This window comes from Micropterus dolomieu, linkage group LG07 (genome assembly GCF_021292245.1).
Source record: "Micropterus dolomieu isolate WLL.071019.BEF.003 ecotype Adirondacks linkage group LG07, ASM2129224v1, whole genome shotgun sequence".
NCBI classification, from domain to species: Eukaryota; Metazoa; Chordata; class Actinopteri; order Centrarchiformes; family Centrarchidae; genus Micropterus; species Micropterus dolomieu.
Genome location: NC_060156.1, coordinates 20,449,707 through 20,468,637, shown reverse-complemented (window position 1 = coordinate 20,468,637; position 18,931 = coordinate 20,449,707). Strand labels below are relative to the sequence as shown.

Genomic DNA, 18,931 nt, shown 5'->3' with positions numbered 1-18,931 from the left:
ACATAAGATCCACTGAATTAGTTTTGCATTTCAATACCCATTTAGCAGCACACACACAAAATGATGCATACCTGGAGGAGGGTTTAAATAGACACTGTTACAGGTCAGAAGTTTCTTAATGAACTGGAAATATTCCAGGCTGTATTGCATTCGGTTGTGCATGAATTGCACGTTCTGCTTGCGAACGCTGCACTCGATGACACCAGGCATCTTGACCTGATGTGGCTTGGTGGAGGAGATCGTCAACTCCGAGATGTATTTGACAAGCTCGCTGTCCTTGTCCAGTGAGTCCATACGCTCATAGAATAGGATGTAGGCGTTCCACCAGCGCTTCTGCCTCCGGTATGACATCCTTTTCATCATATGATCAAACACCTCGCCCATGTATTCCCCTCCAAAGCACTGGTTCTTCATCTCCTCCTCATCGTCCATCTTGCACTCTGTCACATCACCATCATCAAACTTATACCAGCGGTTCTTTTCGCCATCACCCCCGTTCCTCTGGATTATGTAGGAATAGTAGTGTCCGCCACTGGCCTGGCCTGAGTGGACCAGCACTCCCACCAGACGATACTTGGAGCTGCCTGGAGGTGTGGGCTCAGATGGCTCGTTCTGTTGGATGACCTGGTTCTCCGGGTTGACGTCATCCCCCTCCAGCTTAGCCACACCAGCTACAGTGTACGGCTCCATGTCGAGCTCCCTGGGGAACTCAAAGTAGTCATTGAACTTGATGGCGCACTCCCTCTCCCAGTCATAGTCAAAGCGCTTCAACTGGATGGCCAGGACAGGAGGCAGCTTCTTTATCAGCAGGCGCTTCACCGTGTCCACCTGAGAGCAAACATTACAGATTGTCATTTAAATACATCTCCAAGAAGTTAATGAGAAAAAGAAAACAGATACTATTCAATAAACCATGGGACAGCCATTCCTGCCTCTATATTTCCACAGAAGAGTAACACATTCTAACACTGGCTGGTGACCAGATGGGTGCTCCATTCTTACCTTTTTATTACACTTCTCACAGTGGTAGGCATTGGCCCCCTCAAGCAGATCTCCTTTAACATACTGCTCCATGGAGTCCAGCAGGTTCTGGTGGTTTCTGATGTCTACATTGAGCGTTGTGAATGACTCCTCACACTCATACCTGACAACACAAAAAATGATCAATTAGGTAGACTGAAGTTTATATTTCTGAAACTGTTTAAATATTTCCAGCAACCATGCACAGATAAGGACTGCACTCACCTGTGGGGACATCCCTGACAGATCTTCTGGTCAGCGAAGGACCCTCCCAGTACCTTGCTGAGCATGGCGGGGTGGCCCAGGGCTTTCAGAGCTTCATCCAGACTGTCCACCAAAGAGTTGAAAAACTCCAGAGCATCATGCTGCTCTCGCAAGTTCACTGGCTCTCCCCATAACCTGGAAAGGGTAGAACGGAGAGAAGCATTAAGACATTGGCAACTTCTAAACAGGGAATGCAGATACAAATCAGCATTACTTTTAGTTTGAAATACCTGAACTGTTTCCAGAATCCTCTAGGCACATAGTACTGCAGCCTGGATGCAGCCAGATGTCCAAAAATGACCTGTAGGTGACGTAGTACCCCAATGTTGTACTCTTTCCTGTCCTCAGACTTACTGGAGGGTTTATCATCAAACTGATGGTGGTAGCTGAACACCTCATCACGAGGATCCACGTTACTCTGTGGAGACAAAACATACAGGTGAAACACGAACAACAAGTGTTCATTACTTTTTGCTACTGCACTGGGGAAACAAGACTAAAGAGTAATAGCTAAATGATGATCAGATGATTTGTATAAATTAATCTATTGATCACTTGGAACAGCACAAACTCTCACCATACCTCATTCTCCTGCTTCTCATCCCCTGACATGTCATCATCCACATCAGTGCCTGTGCCCTCAATGGCCAGGATGCCATTGCGGATTGGAGGGATCATGTACAGCTGCTGAATGACAGAGTTCATATAACAGGTGGCCCCAGCGTTCTTCAAACCTACAAAGCCTTTGTTGGGCCGTGGCCCCACCGGAGGCAAGTACTCCCACTCTGTCAGTGTCTCACAACCTGGAAGGAGAGTCACAATAGTGGTAGATTACAAATAGTCCATGAAATACATCTGTGAAATTGCCACACTGGTGTCTCCCTACCTAAGTAGTACATGTCAGTCAGGGTGTCGACTATTTGCTTGAGGTTGCGGACACAGCCAACAGCCAGTGCCACCAGGAGCTCAAAACCAGCGTTAATGGAAGCAGGGGTGCTGCACACTGGGATGGCCTGCTCTGTGGGGAACTCCCCACTCTTCATGTACTGCAGGTACACATTAGATGCTGGGAAGATGAAGTCGTCAATCAGCTCCTACACAAGATGGAAAGGCCATATTACTTCTTAGTAATGTTATGAGAAAGGAAACAAGATTAGAGAACGGACGGTTTTCACATTCTTCATTTTACGTTAACAGTTTCAGGTATAATCTGTTTATTGTACCTTAATGAGGTTGGCTCCTCCTTTCTCGCAGCCGATATAATACTTCTTCTCCGGTGTCTGGAAGGCAAGAAGCTCTTTGGTGACACCAAGGTGGCCCTCCAGGATGGTGTCCTCCACACCAGTCTCTCCTGTCCTCTTAACTTCATCCTAGTAAATACAAACATTACGAACCATCAACTCTGCCCCACACGCTAAAAACCAGGCTTTTTGAGAGGGCATATTGGCAAAAAGGTATTAAAAACTGATCATGAACATATAATTAACAAGCAGTTTTACCCTTATCCGTTTCAGCCAGTCGATCTCATTGTTGAGCAGCACCTCAGCATTTGGCAGGTTGATGTTGCTGTTATAGGCATAGTTCAAAAGATGCCTGAGTAAAGTGAAGTAGTCTCCAGCATGTTTGGCTCGCTCCTTGGCTGTACTCTGGACATGGACAATTTGAAATTAGGATCTTGTAAGCAGTTAACTGTTAACGTGTCTGGCACTGTGGTGATGCACTATAATGCATTTAATAAAAAGAAAGGAGAGACAAATGATGATGAGTCTTTAAGAACACCAGGCATAGAGCCACTCACCCCCAGCACAGTGAAGAGGAGGGTGATGAAGAAAAGGAGGGGTCGGTGGCCCATACAGCACCTTGTCGCCATGAGGAAAAACTGCTCCTGGGCCATTTGACGCACAGATCTGTTTAACACAAATGACAACATAACCATCGTGCTATTCTGTCAGAACTAAAAAAATGAAGATGTCGCAGCCATATAAGTCGGTACATCTATGTTTCAGCAATTGGTTGGAACGTATCCTGGTGTACTTACTTGCTGTGGCAGTGTAGCAGCAAGTCTATGATGAAGGTTTGCCAAGCCTTCTCCTTACTGAGTGTGTCGAGAGCCGTGGGCATCAGGGCAAAACACAGTGTCATCACTTCCAGGGCCTCGCAACACACCTGCTCATCTTCCCCATCTGGCTCCTTTGCTGCATTTGTCTAACAAGAGGATGAAAGATATTATGCAATAGTGCATAAAGCACTGCAATTTTTAAATTGCTATTCCCTTGAAAGTCCACTAAACCCATCAAGAGCTCTTTGTTTCTCGTGTGTACCTTGCTCAAAGCTAAGGACCTTTAGGGACAGGAGGTTTTACTGTCCAGCCTCACAGGTTCTACAACACTCTGGATCTATTGAGGGCTGTGCAGCAGACGTTATTCCATTATGGAAGTCTATGCTGCACAACTGTCACACTAATGTGCTCTTGCTTCCTATTCGATTAATTATACATGATTGTTGGACAACATTCAACACAACTGAAACCCCAAAACCCTCAAAGAGCAAAATTCAAGAGCAACTTACTTTCTCATATATCTTGCTGATTTCCTCATTTGAACTGAAGACAAGCTGCACTGTACCACAGCCTGATGCCCAAACTATTTTCTGCACCGCTCGGATCACACAAATGTCTGGGATGTACTTTGATGCCTGGAAGAAATTCTGGTGAAAAAGATTGTTCCATAAAAGCCATTATTACTGACAGCAGCACTCAATAAAAAGATTTTCATCTAGTCGTCCAGTGTTTGTTTGAACATACATTTATTCTTTATGTACAACCAACGCTACATTAATTATAACATTTTAAAGAGTGGGTATCTAGCTTTATTACTAGCTTATTTATTCAGACATTTAACCTTAAATTTCCTCTAAAAAAAACTATTCTTTAAAATTCAATTCTGCAATAGTACATTGTCTAATATAAAAAAAAAGTTGAAAAATCCATTCTCTTACATTTTCTGTAACCTCATCAGAAATCTGCTGTGCCAGGCGGATGGCTACGTTGCGCAGCATGCATTCTGATGCAGGGTTAGGGATGTTTTGCAGGGCACTCTGGAGGACCAGGGCCTGGTCATGAGTGGCCTGATTAATCTGTAGATATGCAGGGAAGGTGATGGGGGTTTGGAGGAAGATGAAGGTATGTAAGTGATATGGCAATCAACTACTGAGGAACCAGTCATACAGGTATGTCTCTGTGCAAGTTACGTGTGTGGCCTAACCGGTGAGACAGGAATATTTCCCTCAGCGTTGGGCTGGCAGGCCTCTGCCACAGCTTTCACATGACCAAAGCCTACAGCAGTAAGGAGGAGCTTGGCGATCTTCAGTGCATTGAGGTAAGCCCCACGTCGTGTCTCCATGTCCGCAGATGGGAGGAAGTTGTTCCTGGTGAGCATGCTCAACACCAGTGGCAGCCCACCGCTCTTCAAGAAGTTGTACTGGAAATCGCTGGCATCCTCGCCCAGAGTGGCACTGGCTGGCATCAGCAAAGCGTAAACAACCTGGAACATGGATGAGAATAGTAAGAAACCTTCTTTATATTATTATTATAATATATATATATAAAGCATCTGAGTAAACACAATTATCCAGCTAATATAGTCAAGTTTATCTTGTGAGATGGGCCACATATTTATATACTATGACTGTTAATGAAGTTGTAGTACTGCTGTTTATACATAGATCAACACACAACGGCACATTACTGCATCACAGGTTAGTCACGCTGACAATGCAATAAAGTGGTTACGAGGGCACATTAAGTACTACAACTTGTGATGCATGAGCACACTGAGACCCACCTCAATAAGGTAGAGCACTTGTGAGGGTGAGGGGCCAAAGAAGCGCGAGTCCAGTGAGGGACTGAGGCTGTTTTCACCAAGCTTGGCGTGGTCCAGACACACAGCTCGCAGATTCTCCACTGTAGTGTTATCTAAGGACAACACCCAAACATGACAGTTGAGCTAACATTGCTTGCGATGTGTGTTTGTGTAGGTGTGTTTTAATCAAGTAAATTGGCTGGATAATATATTGAAAGCACAGCTGCATGTATACCTGGGGGCATGAGTTTCATGAGAACTCGAGCTCCATCTCTAAGCAGTGGCATGTTGAGATTGCAGCCCAGGTCAGCCACCTGCCACAGGAAGGAGATGTAGCGCAGATGCAGCGACATAATCTGAAATAGGGCAGAGGTAAGATTTTTGCTGTTCACATACTGATCAAACCATAACAACACACTGTTGCATGTTCAATTCAGGGGTTAGAACACAAAACACACTGTGGTAGGGCTGTACATAATGATTATTTTTCAAATCGATTAATTAATCGATTATTTTTTCAATTACTCGATTAATCTAACGACTAATTTTGTGTACTCTAAAGAAAGAAAGTTGCCTATTACTCGATTAACAAACCAATTTATCCAAAATAAATATCAAAAACATGTCTAATCAATAATATTTTATTTAATCATCCTGATGAAGCACATTAGAATAATGACAATAGCAGCAGATCTTAAAATGAATCAAATTTTCACGTCATTGACGTCTTGTGATAATAACAGACATTAATTGGGCTACTTTACTTGAAACTTTAAATGTTTCTGACATGGATTTATTTCAATATTGAGAAACGCAGTATGAAAATCAAATGTATTTCTGCATCAGTGTGGGCCAAAAAAAAAACAAAAAACAAACAAACAAACACACAACTGAAAGAATTCGTGGACAGCAGTTGTGCTGCAGTGAAGCTATTTACAATTCACAGAGCTCATGAAGCAGCACATTGTTGAGTGTCTGTCTAAAATGCTCCCAGACTTTAGACGGTCGAAGGCGCGTTCTTGTAGCTTGAGCTTGTCCGGGGGAATCCCTGCTAACACTGGATGCAACGATGATTCGACACACATAATGTATTGTAAAAAAAAAAATAAAAAAAAAAATTAGATTCTTAGATGCATCGTGATGCAGACTTGGAAGATTTTGATTCAACTAACAAATATCATAAATTTCGATTATTTAAATGTTAATTGATAACGGAATGTTAACGGAACGCAACAGGTGAAACTCGCAGAAGTGCAGCGGTCTGTGGCGCGCACATAGCAGAATAATCATTAATATCAATGCATAATGATTTTAACTCGCACATTGTGTGAGCATGGTGACACTCAACGCTTAGCTGCATATCCTGTGTGTGTGGCCTAGCAAATGAGAGAGAGCGAGCAGCAGAACTTGACAGTGAAAGTTAGCGAAAAATATAGAGAAAAATATTAGCAGTAAGTTTCTGTCTGGTAGTAAACGTGCAATGTAGATCACAGTGTGTCCTTTAATAAAAGTCTGTTGTTTCCCCAACTGCTGGAAAAGTGAAGGCTGTTAGCGCTGGCTAACATCTCTCCTCTACAGCACGTGTTTTGGCTGTTTTTAGTTAAATTAGTAGCAGAGTAATATTAATTAGCTCAGCTGTATGTCATTACTAACTTACCTACTTGTCAAGGGTTGAACGTCAGGAACAAGGTTAGACTACACTGGTGTACAGCTCTGTCCTGTACACATACTGTACATCCTGATCATTTTTACTTTATATTTCAGTTTTCAGAGGAGTCTGACAACTGGTTGTTAAAGAAATGAGGGACCATGGAGCTGAGGTTAATGAAATAAATTAGGGATGCAAACAAGTCCTTTTAAGCTAATTAGGAGATGTTTCTTTTGGATTTTAATTTGGAGATCGTAGAAAAAAAAAAGAAATCATGCATCAATAATCATTTTATAATCGCATAGCAGCCCTCTGAATTGTAATCCAGAGATTCCCACCCCTAACGTAACGCGAGTCGACGTATTTACGTAATCGATTACGTCGTTGAATAGCCCCAGCCCTTGTGTCTGTCTGTCTGTCTATCTATAGATAGAGAGATAGAGAGTCTACTAATACTAGCTAACAAATATCACATTATCATACACAACATCTGTCACATATCAATTATTGATTTAATTAAAACAAAACAACTTATTATCATAGCGTAAGTAAAGTGTTTGGAGGAAACGGGGAAATAGCTCAGTTTATGCACTTAACAATAACTGTGCTACAAACTCACCACACCAGGAAGACAGCTCTCCACCTCAGGGTTGGGCCCATCGCTGTAGTGGTTGCCGTGGTTACCTGGAGAGCCAGTGGATGAGTCAGAGGAGCTGTCTGGGCTTGAGGGCATGTTGGCACTCACCTGGGTCAGCTTGGCAGTGATCAGCTACACAAAAGAGATTACAGTAAGTTAATGCTGATCTAATGTGTGACAAAACTAACAATCAGTTCAACGACCAGTGTTGCGTTTGACTGGTTAGGATCACTTAAAGTAGAAGAGGCAGCATCATTCTTCAACATTCTCACCGTTTTGTCCTTCAGATTGAGCTGTCCAATGAGCTTCCTGTCGTCAGCTGGATCAACAACTTCCCCACCAATAAAGAGCTCTATCTTGGTATGTGCAGCATTAGCTTTTATCCTGTTTAGGATGCCACGCCGAACAGAGCCGATTGTGTCATTGGTGTGTGACCAGATATCCAGGTCATCTACCTGACGCCCCTGGTTGGGGAAACGGACGATCAATGTGATATGCTTCCCACGGAAAGCTCTGCAAGAGAAATAGAAGAAAGAAGTAAAGTAAAGATATGCCACTAGGGCTGAAACGATTCATCGATTAAATCGATTACTAAAAAGCATCAACACAAATTCTTTGCATCGATGCTTCGTTTAATCCAACTATATAGCGCACTGTTTCGCACGGACATTTATTACTGTCGCACATCGCGCTACACTATGTGAACACGACGTGATTATAATGGAGCTGTTTGCAAAGTGGAGGAAGAGAGAGAAAACAGCGAGGGACGAAGAAGAAAGTGTCCAATGTATGGGATTATTTCAAGCTCAAAGAAAACAACAAAAACTGTGATGTTACAGTCCGTCCACCGTAAAACAAAACTTATGTGGCCTACCCTACCGCAACAGCACGACCGCGTAGAAGTACTTCTTAAACGATGCATCGATGAATCAATGAAATAATCTGGAGAAGCTTCGAGTACTAAAATCATCGTTAGCTGCAGCCCTACATGCCGCCATATAAATCATATAGCTTGTAACTCGCTGGGTGGAACATGGCAAGAAATGAATGGCATGAAACAGACTCTTGCCTTGTTCTGGAGCCTACACACTCAAAGGGGAAAACAAGAGGTCCTCATTTATGCTGGCCAACACTTAAGCAAATTTTGAGAGCTAAGGTATATAAATTATTATGTGTGACCTATAAAAAAAAAAGCTAAAAAAGCTTACTGTAGCTTCTGGCTTCTCTATGTTCAGGTCGTGTACTACTAATAATAATAATATGTAATATGTTTACATCTATTTATGATAAATGAAGCACAGTGTCATTGTTACTGTACCTTGACATGGGCAGTATAGTCCTCTCCTCATGGTAGTCACTGTCACACTCATTGATGTACTCTTTGAGCACAGTGAGAACTCGCACCATGCGGATAGCCTCCTGACGGGCGCAGTTGATGCTGTCTTTGTCTCCATCCAACACACACAGGGTGTCATAGGATGCCTTCAGACGGTCAAAACATGACTGGATGAAATCTTCATGAATTTCAACCTAAAAGGGAGACAAAACAGGTACAACGATGAAGCCCAGTAGCTTGTCATTACACCAAATGACTTTAAATGGTCTGAATTGACCTTTAAACAGTACAACATGATAAGTCTGACAATAAGGAGATAAGAACTAGAAAAATATAGAAAAAAAACAAAACAAACAAAAACAAGACAAGCAGTTTAAACTTTTACCTTAACTAAAACAGAACATTCATGTACCTGATTGACTTGTAGTTTTGGTCCGAGGTTGGTATAGATCTCTTTCAGCAGGTCAATGGCTCGGCTGGCGATGTCATCACTTCCTTGAATTACCACCTGGAAGAGAAAACAAAAATGGAAAAAAGTCAAATTTTTCTCCAAGCTGGGCTCTCCATCTTAGTCAGAGCTAGGGTTGTTCATCAATAACCAGTTTCAGGTTCCAAGACACATTTTGATTCTGCTTATCCTCCTAACTTTCTGAATATTTCAGTCGGGGTCCCGATTGAACTGCAATGAGCATTTTACAATCCATAAAAGTTGCACTTACTGCCAGAACCTGCTACACAGTCCTAACATCATATGGTTACGCAAGTCAACAAAACCCGCGAGAAGAAACCATGGCAGAACGCAGCAAACGCTCAAAGGTTTGGGCTAAGCTTCACTGAAAAAGATATTGACGGCAAAATGCAACACCTGCAGTAAGGACGTATTTTACGCAATGGAGGAAGCAGCTCAAATATGACGAAGCATTTACTTTAACACCGCGTGAATCTGGAGGAATGCACTGTGTTGCGGTCTGCCAGCTCCAATGACGCTACAGATACAGCTAACAGTAGCAAAATCTCACACTCAGGTACAAAACTGCAGAGTATCTTTTGCTCCCATGTAAACCAAGTTAGGACCATTATATCAACAATTTAAAATGTATCTCAGAGCAGATAGTGTGAGTGTATTTAATTACATTTATTCATTTTACAGACACTATTGTCCAAAGCAATGTACAAATGAGACTTCAAGAAGAAGTACCTCAAAACTTCCACATTCCACATGTACCCCAGGGATTGCAAATATATGAAGTAACATATGAGTGCATAACAAATGACACTTTGAGACAGAAAGAGAGAAAAATCAAGGGATATAGACATATTACTCCTTTAATTAAGTTTTTGAAGACAGAAAGGGATTCTGCTGACTGAATTGAGTACTGCTCTCCCTCTCTGCAATACACATGAACTTAAAAATGATCTAACCAGATTTTAAAAGCTTAAAATCAGACATCTGTCTGTTAGTGCTAGATATTTCTAGATATTTAAGCGGTGCTCAAGGTAACTAAATGGATCTCTCTTTTCAGTTTTCAAGGCTTTCATTTTTGTTTCTTAAAGCTATAACAAACGTGAAAGCATAAAAAGAAAAGAAAATTGTTGAAAGACACTTTCAACAATCTACCAACCTCCCAAATAAACAAACTTTTTATGTGTGCCTGTTGCAACAAATCTCCTCACCCTCCAGAGGTAGTCCAAGCCTATGAGTTCCAGGTCATCCATCATGTATGCCCTCCGCTTTGCTACAAGCTTGCCCTCCCTGCAGTTGACAGCCTTGAAGAACCTCTCAAAGCACTTCATGCCATTCTCCGTCAGCAGAGATGGGTCCAACTGCAGAACGTTGTTCTCAAAGAAGTCCTTATTGATGTCTGGGTCCAGGTCTGGCTCATCACCCATCAACTTAGAGTACCTATTAAATAGCAGGAAAATAACACAGAATTCAAAACAGACATTTGCGACAAAGGGAATTCATTCTTTTAAGTCGAAGGCAAGAAGAGATTAAATCAAACGGTACCATTTGAAGCAGGCCTCTCGGTCACAGAGAAACACTGCATTCTCAGCCAGACACTTCCAGATCTGCTTGGCCTGAGGGGCACACAACCACAGCTGGCCATCTTTTAACAGGAACCTGCCACCAAAAACAAGAAAGAAAATCAATAGTGGACACTGGTGGCCTGAAGGGTAGAGAAACCTGATTTGTGAAGGTCATGTAGTTGGTCCCAGACTTGCATCATAATTGCTGATGTGGGTACCCACTTGCTCCTCCCCAATTACCCACGGTTGTACTTGAACAAGGCACTTCAATTGAGTGGCTCAGCGGCTAAACAGTATTTTATATATTTTCCTTTCTACATTACAGTATATATGCATAAATATTACCTCGAATTTTGACAATGTAAAATCGTAAGAGATGAAAACCAACTAGGAAGAAACTGCCCACTGTTGCTCAAATGCAACGGTATAGTTGTTGGGTTTTTGTGTTTTTTTTTTAAATTGTCTAACACTGATATTCTGGCTTACACCTTTTTCAACATTCTCTCCGCTATTGATGAAGCTACTTTTTTAAAAACTGACCAAATTTGTCTTTGAATGGGCATGATAGTAATTGGATAAATCAAGTAGCAATGAATTGGCAATTTATTATAGCTGATGTGAACATATGAGAGATTAGGGAACTACAATACCCTTGTTCATATGATGCATTTGAGTGCGAGATGTTTAAGGTAATGTTGTACCTCAGGAAGTTGAGTCGTTCCTGTACTTCCTGGACATGGCTGTAGCGGCTCCCTGGCCTGACTGTCTGGGGGTCAAACTCAGCTTGTTCTTCTGTAAAAGACACACATATTCATCAGTCAGACAGCAGATGGTGCACATCCCTGATCCAACTGCTGTTCCCATGACAATCAAATGTCTGACTAAAACAGAGTGCCGTTTCAGGCCATGACAACAAACCTTTGGAGAACTGCCTCATGGTCTCCATGTAGGCCGAGAGGTTCTCGGCCACCAGCGTGACCAGAGCGTGGTTATGCTGCAGCTGGTTGATCAAGTCATGGCGGTAAAATACATGAGGACTTCTCTGGGTTTGACTGAAGAGAGAACAAAGGGATTATAAGGGAGACAAACAGAAATTCGGTGATGAAGCAAGGAGAGACTAAAAAGTGATAATGAAGCTGACATTATATACTTTTAGCAACACTATTTCTGATTTAGGAAACATTGCATGACTGATTTCTCATTTTTTTTTTCCTATCAGGGACATAAAGAAAGCAGCTCTTGGTGTATTTGTGTGTTTGTGTGTCATAGAATAACCAGCAGAAGAAGTCATATCAATAAAGGCCATTTCCTGCCTTGTTTCCCACATAAATGTTTTTGGCTTGAAAACTAAACTCAAGAACCAAATGAGCCTGTAATCCATGATTCAATTTTGATAGCCACCATACTACAAAGAATCATATGGGAATCTGCAACACAGTAAAATCAGTTTGAATTAACAAATTATCATAAAAAAATAAAAATCAGCAGTGGCTCGAGTATGATGATTAGAACTACTTTTCAAAACACATTATACTGGTACTACATATCTCAACTAAAATATCTACATGTATATCAAATACAGGAAAATATTATTAGCATATATTTGAATACGTGGGTCCAAGGCATGAAATACCCCTGATATTTTGCATTGAATGATTTGTGCTGAAAGGAGCTGGCACCAGAAAGAATGGGGCTCCATCTCAAAGGACCTTTCATTTAGTTGCACAACTGTCTAGATTAAAAGGATAATTCTATGTATGCACTATGACATGTGTTATGCTAAGAAACTGCACAGAACCTCCCACCAAGTGCCAAGTGAAATTATGCACATCAGACATGCCTCATAAACACCACACCTTGATTTTATCTAACCTGAATCTGTTTTATCATATATACAAACAATCTCAAGTAATTTTCTAATTCTATTACTTAATAATGAAATCAAATGACATAAAACTAATTATATAAGAATAAATATAATAACTGTTAAATGGTTATCAATAAATAATACTATTCCATTATATAATATTTTATATTACATGATTGTGACCACATATTTAAATCCTATTGATCTATGGATCTCTTTAGAGCTAATTCTCAGTTTCTTAAACCTAATCACCTTAGGTTTTGAAGCGCAGAGACCTAAATTTAGCTTTTAGTCAAATGTATCTTGTCTTAATCTTGTCACTTGCTTGACTGAACTACACATGTGCAGGACTTTGAACAGGTGATTGGATGAGGAATCAGTCATTTGAGATGAAACCCAAGAAAGAGTTGCTTAAGCGAATTCATGACAGATTTATATTTTACATAGTATATATTATAAACATGTCAAAGAGAAAGTTAGACTTGACGTGAAACAGAAATAGGTAGAACCCTGGAATTAGCACTCAACTTACCCCACTAAGTTCGTTTGTATGTTAATTGGCATTTTCTTTCTGAAAAACAACAGGCATGTATACTACATATTTTCTACATTGACTAGAAAAAACACTATTTCAAATCAAATAATTTGCTATTAATGCTTAACAATTTGACTTCAAATAAATCTTACAATAATTTCAGAAATTGAGCATGGTAATGTTAAATTAATGCTGATGTTTGTTGGCATAGTAGACCCTGGTGAGAATTTAACTTCTACCTGACAACTAAAGTCCTTACAACATGATTCAGTGACAGAACAAGTTCTGAATTATGCTTAACCTGCACTTCTCAGCATATATAGCAAATGGGCTTTTGTCAGTGAAGACATTTTGACATATCACAAGAAAAGCACAAGTGTAGATAACAAAACTAATGATGGCTGAATTCTATTAAGCTGCATCGGTGAAAGTGCATGGCAGCTTCCTCTCACAGCTTACTGGGACATTTGGAAAGAACAAAGCTGCCGTTTAGGTTGTTAGTAACAAATGTGCAAATGTTTTCTTACTCTGAAGGGTCAGAATGCCTACTGTGAAAAAGGTCTATGATTCAAAAACAAAGACTAACTTCAATATATAATGAACATTTACAAGACAAGCTAGCTACCAGACTATACAGATGATTAGCCAGGCTGCTGTACACTGAAGTAGGCATTTAAACTGGTTGGATGTAATGGAGTTTAGATAGGAGTTTGGAGTGATTAAGGTTGGACTTGAGTCTATCAACATATTTCAACTGCAGTTACAGAGTTTGCTTTGTTATACTGTAATAAAGTAGGTGCAGCTCCTTAAAAGGCGCGTGCAGACTACACGACTTTCAGCGTTGGCCGATGGCCGTGCTGTTCACACTACACAACTTGCCGTCTTGTAACGGGAGTCTTGAAGTCATTGTGGCGTTCACACTACGTGACTGATCGGTGACAGGGGGTCACGTACTACACGAGCTGACAGTGGCTGTGTCACCCGACGCTGGTCTCCAAATCACGTTTTTTCAAGAAAACACACGTGAAATGTCAAACGGGAAATGACACGAACCTACACACGAAACAGCTGTGGTTTGTTATTATAAAGATAGCAATTATAAAGACAAAGAATATGGGTGAAAGAATGGATTAGCACACGCAGGTAGCAGGGATTATCTGAGCTACAGAGAGCTGGAGTAAAAAGTGTTTTGTAGTGAAAAAGTAGCTGCCTGTTCTGCCAGCTGCCTTCTCTTATTGGCTGGATGTGGATGTCGAGTTGGAAAACTTCTCCAGATATTTGGCATGCTAGATATCTGGCTGGCGTCTGCGACATGCCAGCAATGCGTCAGGGAGCCATTTTGATGCATCGTTGATTAGTTCAAACATAATGACTGGCGGCTATCGATCAATCGCTGATTTATCGCTGATCACAGCCTGATGGGTCACCGAGCTCACAATTTGGCAAATCGGGCTATAATTCGTGTAGTGTGAACTAGGCTTAACTTTACTAAACCATGCTGACCAAATGAAAGCGTCACCAAATACATGTGATGCTTGATAAAGGGCCTCATGTTTTCAGAACATACTGAAACAGTCAAAATGAGGAAGTTGAGAGCTTTCGGTTTACTGACAGATATTTCACATCAGTAAAAAAAAAGGAAAAAAAGTAAAGTGTGGGTGTATAGAGAGCCCTATGCTTCCGGTGGACCACCATGAGACCTTATTTAGTCAATGTAGAGAGGCAACTAATTAATTGATCCAATTTGAATTGTGCCCTGAATTACATATGTTTGTCAATTTAAAATATAATTTTGTTCGTCAAGAAAGTCGCAGTTTGCCGTAAAACTGTTGACATATAAGACAAAGGAAGGAAGGAAAATTAGCAATTACAAAGACCACGCATGTGACTTTATAAGGGTTTCTCTCAATGACTGAGGCTAACGCTACTGAAGCTAAAATCAAAGAACATACATGTTTAGGTGATGGGATAAAAAGGACCAAGAGTCACTGGATTAAACACACCAGGTGAGACACATTTGTGGTGGAACTTGACATAAGTTACCAAGCTAGTAGTAACCAAGCAATGAACGTAAGCTAGCATTAAAGCAATAACATGTTGAGAGACTTTCTTGACATACAAAATTATCTTTTAAATTGACAAACAGCATATATGTAATCCAGGGTACAGTTTAAACAAGATTTAAAAAAAGTTGTCTCGCGCCATTGTCTACCGTACACATATTTTCCAAAATAAGGTGCCATGGGGCGGAAGTGGAAGGGAGGGTCAGTATTGCTCAGCCCTGTTAGCACTGATGGTTATTTAATGCACTGGGATGAGTGGCAGACAACTACTCTGATGTTATCTTGAATTGACGTGCCACTAAACTGCTAGGCTAATTGCTCTCTTGGGTGCTAAATTAAGAGTTGACATGCCTCAGCTGTTGTGCGATTAAAAAAATGCTAGGAATGTTCAGCTGGTCAAATACGTGAAAACTAAGAGTCTTGTTGCTTCCCTAACCCTTCTTACGTGTGTCCATGCATTGTGTGCAAAACAAACAGATACTTCAGAATAAAGTACTTTAAAACTATGCCAAATAAACACTTCATACTTGCCAACATTAGAAGCATCCTGTATGTGATCCCGTAATATAAAATTGATTTTTACCATGACCTTACCTAAGGTTTTGAGGGGCTTCTCCAAAGAGACTACAAATTTCTCTGATTTGCTTCAGGGCAGGGATCACCCATTTGTCATTGGTTCGTAGCTCCTCTATGAAGCGATCTATCCACTGAATCTTCTGTGTGTCTCTATCCTGTAAGTGAAAATGAAACATCATCAGTATAAGTTCAGTAAGCCTTTTCTTTGTTATTTTGCATGCGGTTCACCTTTAAACTTATTCACCAACAACACTCCAACATGTACCTGTGAGCAACTATAATCCAATATCTTGATGTGAGCACTAAGAGCCTGGTCCATGATGTCTACGGGCACATCATCGCTGTGTGCCAGGTTCCACAGCAGATTGAGGACCTTGTGGGCCATCACCCCATCCTTATCATCCTCAGCCAAGCGCCGGATAAGTTCCAGCAGTTTTTCACGCTGCTTCTTGCTCGCGTTGGTCCAGCTTGCCTGCACAAGAACAAGTTCCAATGAAAAGGTACAGAACATTAGTGTCCAACGTTCCTTTATAATCTGTGATTGAGTGACTGATACAATATCCAACCCTTACTCACCTTGAAACAGTCAAAAAGGTGATCAAGCTGCTCAGGTGAGAAGTCCCATGCCAGCTTGGCCAGGAGGTCGTGGACATTCTTTACAATGGCCTCATGCTTACCAGCCTGCAGATATACAGAGACAACAACCTGACTGTTGGGGTAACAAGACACTAGGGTTGGGCAATGTCTACAATGAAACATCGGGATGGACGATGTCATCGGGTGCGCGGGCGCACGCACGCAGTGAGGCTGAAAAGCCATAATCTCTCAATTAAGTTGTTCCCATACACTACACGAGGAATTTTGACCTCTTCAGACTACTTCCTTTCTCTGTGCAGTAGGTGCACAGGCACAACCTGTACTGGCATGGTCGGTAGCACAAACTCAAGTGATATAAGCCCTGTGCCTGAAGAATGAAAAGCTGCCACTTAGGATCATTTCCAGTCTAAAAACACAATTGGGCAAAAAAACGTGACTGACGCAATTGTTTGGAAGGTTTGTTGCTCAACAAGTACTCTCATTCCAGTGAAAAACATAATATTAACAAAATTGCTCCAAGCTATTATAATTTGGCGTTCTCTAGAACTACAAGAAACTAATTTGTCCCTACAGTGTATTCTTTTGCGCATTCTTTCAGAGCCAAAGCCAACACCTGTCTGATTCCAACACCAACAATCTGGTCAATCACTTCAATCATATCTGCTTGTCGTCACTAAATATTACTGCTCCTCTAAAGGTTAGGCCTACGTCTAAAGCTAGTAAGCAACCCTGGATAAATGACAGCATTCGCAGCCTAAAAAGGGAATGCAGGAAAGCAGAGCGCAGATGGAAAAAATCCTGTCTCCAAGTCCATTACCTCAGTCTCAAAGGATTTATTAATTAACTACAATAACATGGTTAAGGATGCGAGAACACACTATTTTTCTGAACTCATTACTACACATAAACACAATCCCAGGTTTCTGTTTAAGACTGTGGATCAGCTGGTAAACCCAACCCCTCCTTGTGCCTCAGCTGGAAGTAATGATGACTGTGAATTGTTTTTATCTTATTTTACCAATAAGATGGTGTCAATCAGAGCCTCTATTACCCCCACTGCCTCTTACTCAGAGGTTCCTCACCAGCAACAAGAGAGTTTTAACCAGTTTTATCCCATCGACTTGTCTGAGCTTTTACAACAGTAAACACAAACAGTATCACAAATGAGAGTGTCCTCCAGCCCACTTGATGTAATACCTACAAAATTTTTACTGAAAGTAATAGATTCTATTGGGCCCCATTTGATCTCTGTTTTCAACAGCTCCCCATCTACTGGTTGTGTCCCTGATTATTTTAAAACGGCTTGCGTGAACCCACTTTTAAAGAAACCTGGTTTAGATCCCTCCCTCCCACATAATTTTAGACCAATTTCAAAACTGCCTTTTATTGCAAAGATTCTAGAAAGAATTGTGTCCAAAAAGCTGCTCACTGTACTGGAAAATAACAAAATATTTGAAAAGTTTCAGTCTGGTTTTAGGAAGTACCACAGCACTGAGACTGCCCTGCTTAAAGTCACCAATGACCTTTTAATGTCTGCTGATGAAGGCATGTGCTCAGTCCTGGTACTCCTGGACCTTAGCGCTGCTTTTGACACCATTGATCACAACATCATGTTAGACAGACAGAGGTACTGGGTGGGGATCTCTGGTACTGCCCTAGAATGGTTTTCATCCTACCTGTCAAATAGGAAGTTTTGCGTGTCTGTAATCAACTATGTCTCCTCGTTTTGTCCAGTTAAATATGGTGTGCCTCAGGGGTCGGTCTTAGGACCCATTTTGTTTTCCTTGTATCTGCTTCCCCTTGGACATATTATCCATAAACATGGCATTTCTTTTCATATTTATGCTGATGACACACAAATATACTTGCCCGTCAGATCCACAGACCCTGGAATGCTGAGTTCACTTAACAACTGCCTTTGTGAAGTTAAAAAATGGATGTCAAATAATTTCATCCAACTGAACTCAGACAAAACAGAAATCCTGGTCATCGGATCCAGCAGATGGCAAATCAAATTGCCATCTGCTGGTTCCCTAGTAAATCACATTAAGCCTGTGGCAAAGAACCTTGGTGTTTGGTTTGATAGTAATTTAAATTTCGAGCAGCACACCACAAAGCTTGTTCAATCATGTCTCTATCAACTTAGAAATATAGCAAAAATTCGATCTATGTTAACTTTTAAGGACACCGAGACCATTTTACACGCCTTCGTCTCATCACGCCTGGATTATTGCAACAGCCTTTTCACCTGTTTAACCCAAAAATCTATTGATCGACTCCAGACTGTCCAGAACTCAGCTGCCAGGCTTTTAACCAGAACAAAGAAATATGACCACATTACTCCTATTTTAGCTTCATTACACTGGCTCCCAGTATGTTTTAGAATTGACTTTAAAATTTTATTGATCACTTTTAAAGCTCTTCATGGCCTCTCGCCTTGTTATATTTCTGACCTTTTAGTCCCATACACACCAGCACGCACCTTGAGATCCTCGGGCAG

At 41.1% G+C, this 18,931-nt stretch overlaps 1 protein-coding gene across 5 annotated transcripts in view; it reads right to left on the bottom strand.

The window, feature by feature from the left end:
- usp9 (ubiquitin specific peptidase 9) overlaps positions 1-18,931 on the bottom strand; it is a 49,411-nt gene that overhangs the window by 10,210 nt on the left and 20,270 nt on the right. For 2 of the 5 annotated variants that reach the window (XM_046054265.1, XM_046054263.1), the window contains exons 11-37: positions 16,411-16,515; positions 16,100-16,306; positions 15,853-15,989; positions 13,193-13,231; positions 11,712-11,845; positions 11,495-11,585; positions 10,774-10,887; positions 10,440-10,668; positions 9,178-9,273; positions 8,748-8,959; positions 7,702-7,942; positions 7,412-7,561; positions 5,380-5,500; positions 5,127-5,257; positions 4,548-4,826; positions 4,282-4,419; positions 3,853-3,990; positions 3,323-3,489; positions 3,083-3,191; positions 2,784-2,930; positions 2,508-2,654; positions 2,171-2,378; positions 1,867-2,087; positions 1,515-1,702; positions 1,246-1,419; positions 1,003-1,144; positions 72-828 (exon numbers count right to left, since the gene is read on the bottom strand). In XM_046054265.1, the coding sequence (XP_045910221.1) occupies positions 72-828; positions 1,003-1,144; positions 1,246-1,419; positions 1,515-1,702; positions 1,867-2,087; positions 2,171-2,378; positions 2,508-2,654; positions 2,784-2,930; positions 3,083-3,191; positions 3,323-3,489; positions 3,853-3,990; positions 4,282-4,419; positions 4,548-4,826; positions 5,127-5,257; positions 5,380-5,500; positions 7,412-7,561; positions 7,702-7,942; positions 8,748-8,959; positions 9,178-9,273; positions 10,440-10,668; positions 10,774-10,887; positions 11,495-11,585; positions 11,712-11,845; positions 13,193-13,231; positions 15,853-15,989; positions 16,100-16,306; positions 16,411-16,515 (4,822 nt within the window). The remainder of the gene's footprint in view (positions 1-71; positions 829-1,002; positions 1,145-1,245; positions 1,420-1,514; positions 1,703-1,866; positions 2,088-2,170; positions 2,379-2,507; positions 2,655-2,783; positions 2,931-3,082; positions 3,192-3,322; positions 3,490-3,852; positions 3,991-4,281; positions 4,420-4,547; positions 4,827-5,126; positions 5,258-5,379; positions 5,501-7,411; positions 7,562-7,701; positions 7,943-8,747; positions 8,960-9,177; positions 9,274-10,439; positions 10,669-10,773; positions 10,888-11,494; positions 11,586-11,711; positions 11,846-13,192; positions 13,232-15,852; positions 15,990-16,099; positions 16,307-16,410; positions 16,516-18,931) is intronic. The other 3 variants (XM_046054266.1, XM_046054267.1, XM_046054264.1) reach the window with 2 other exon arrangements.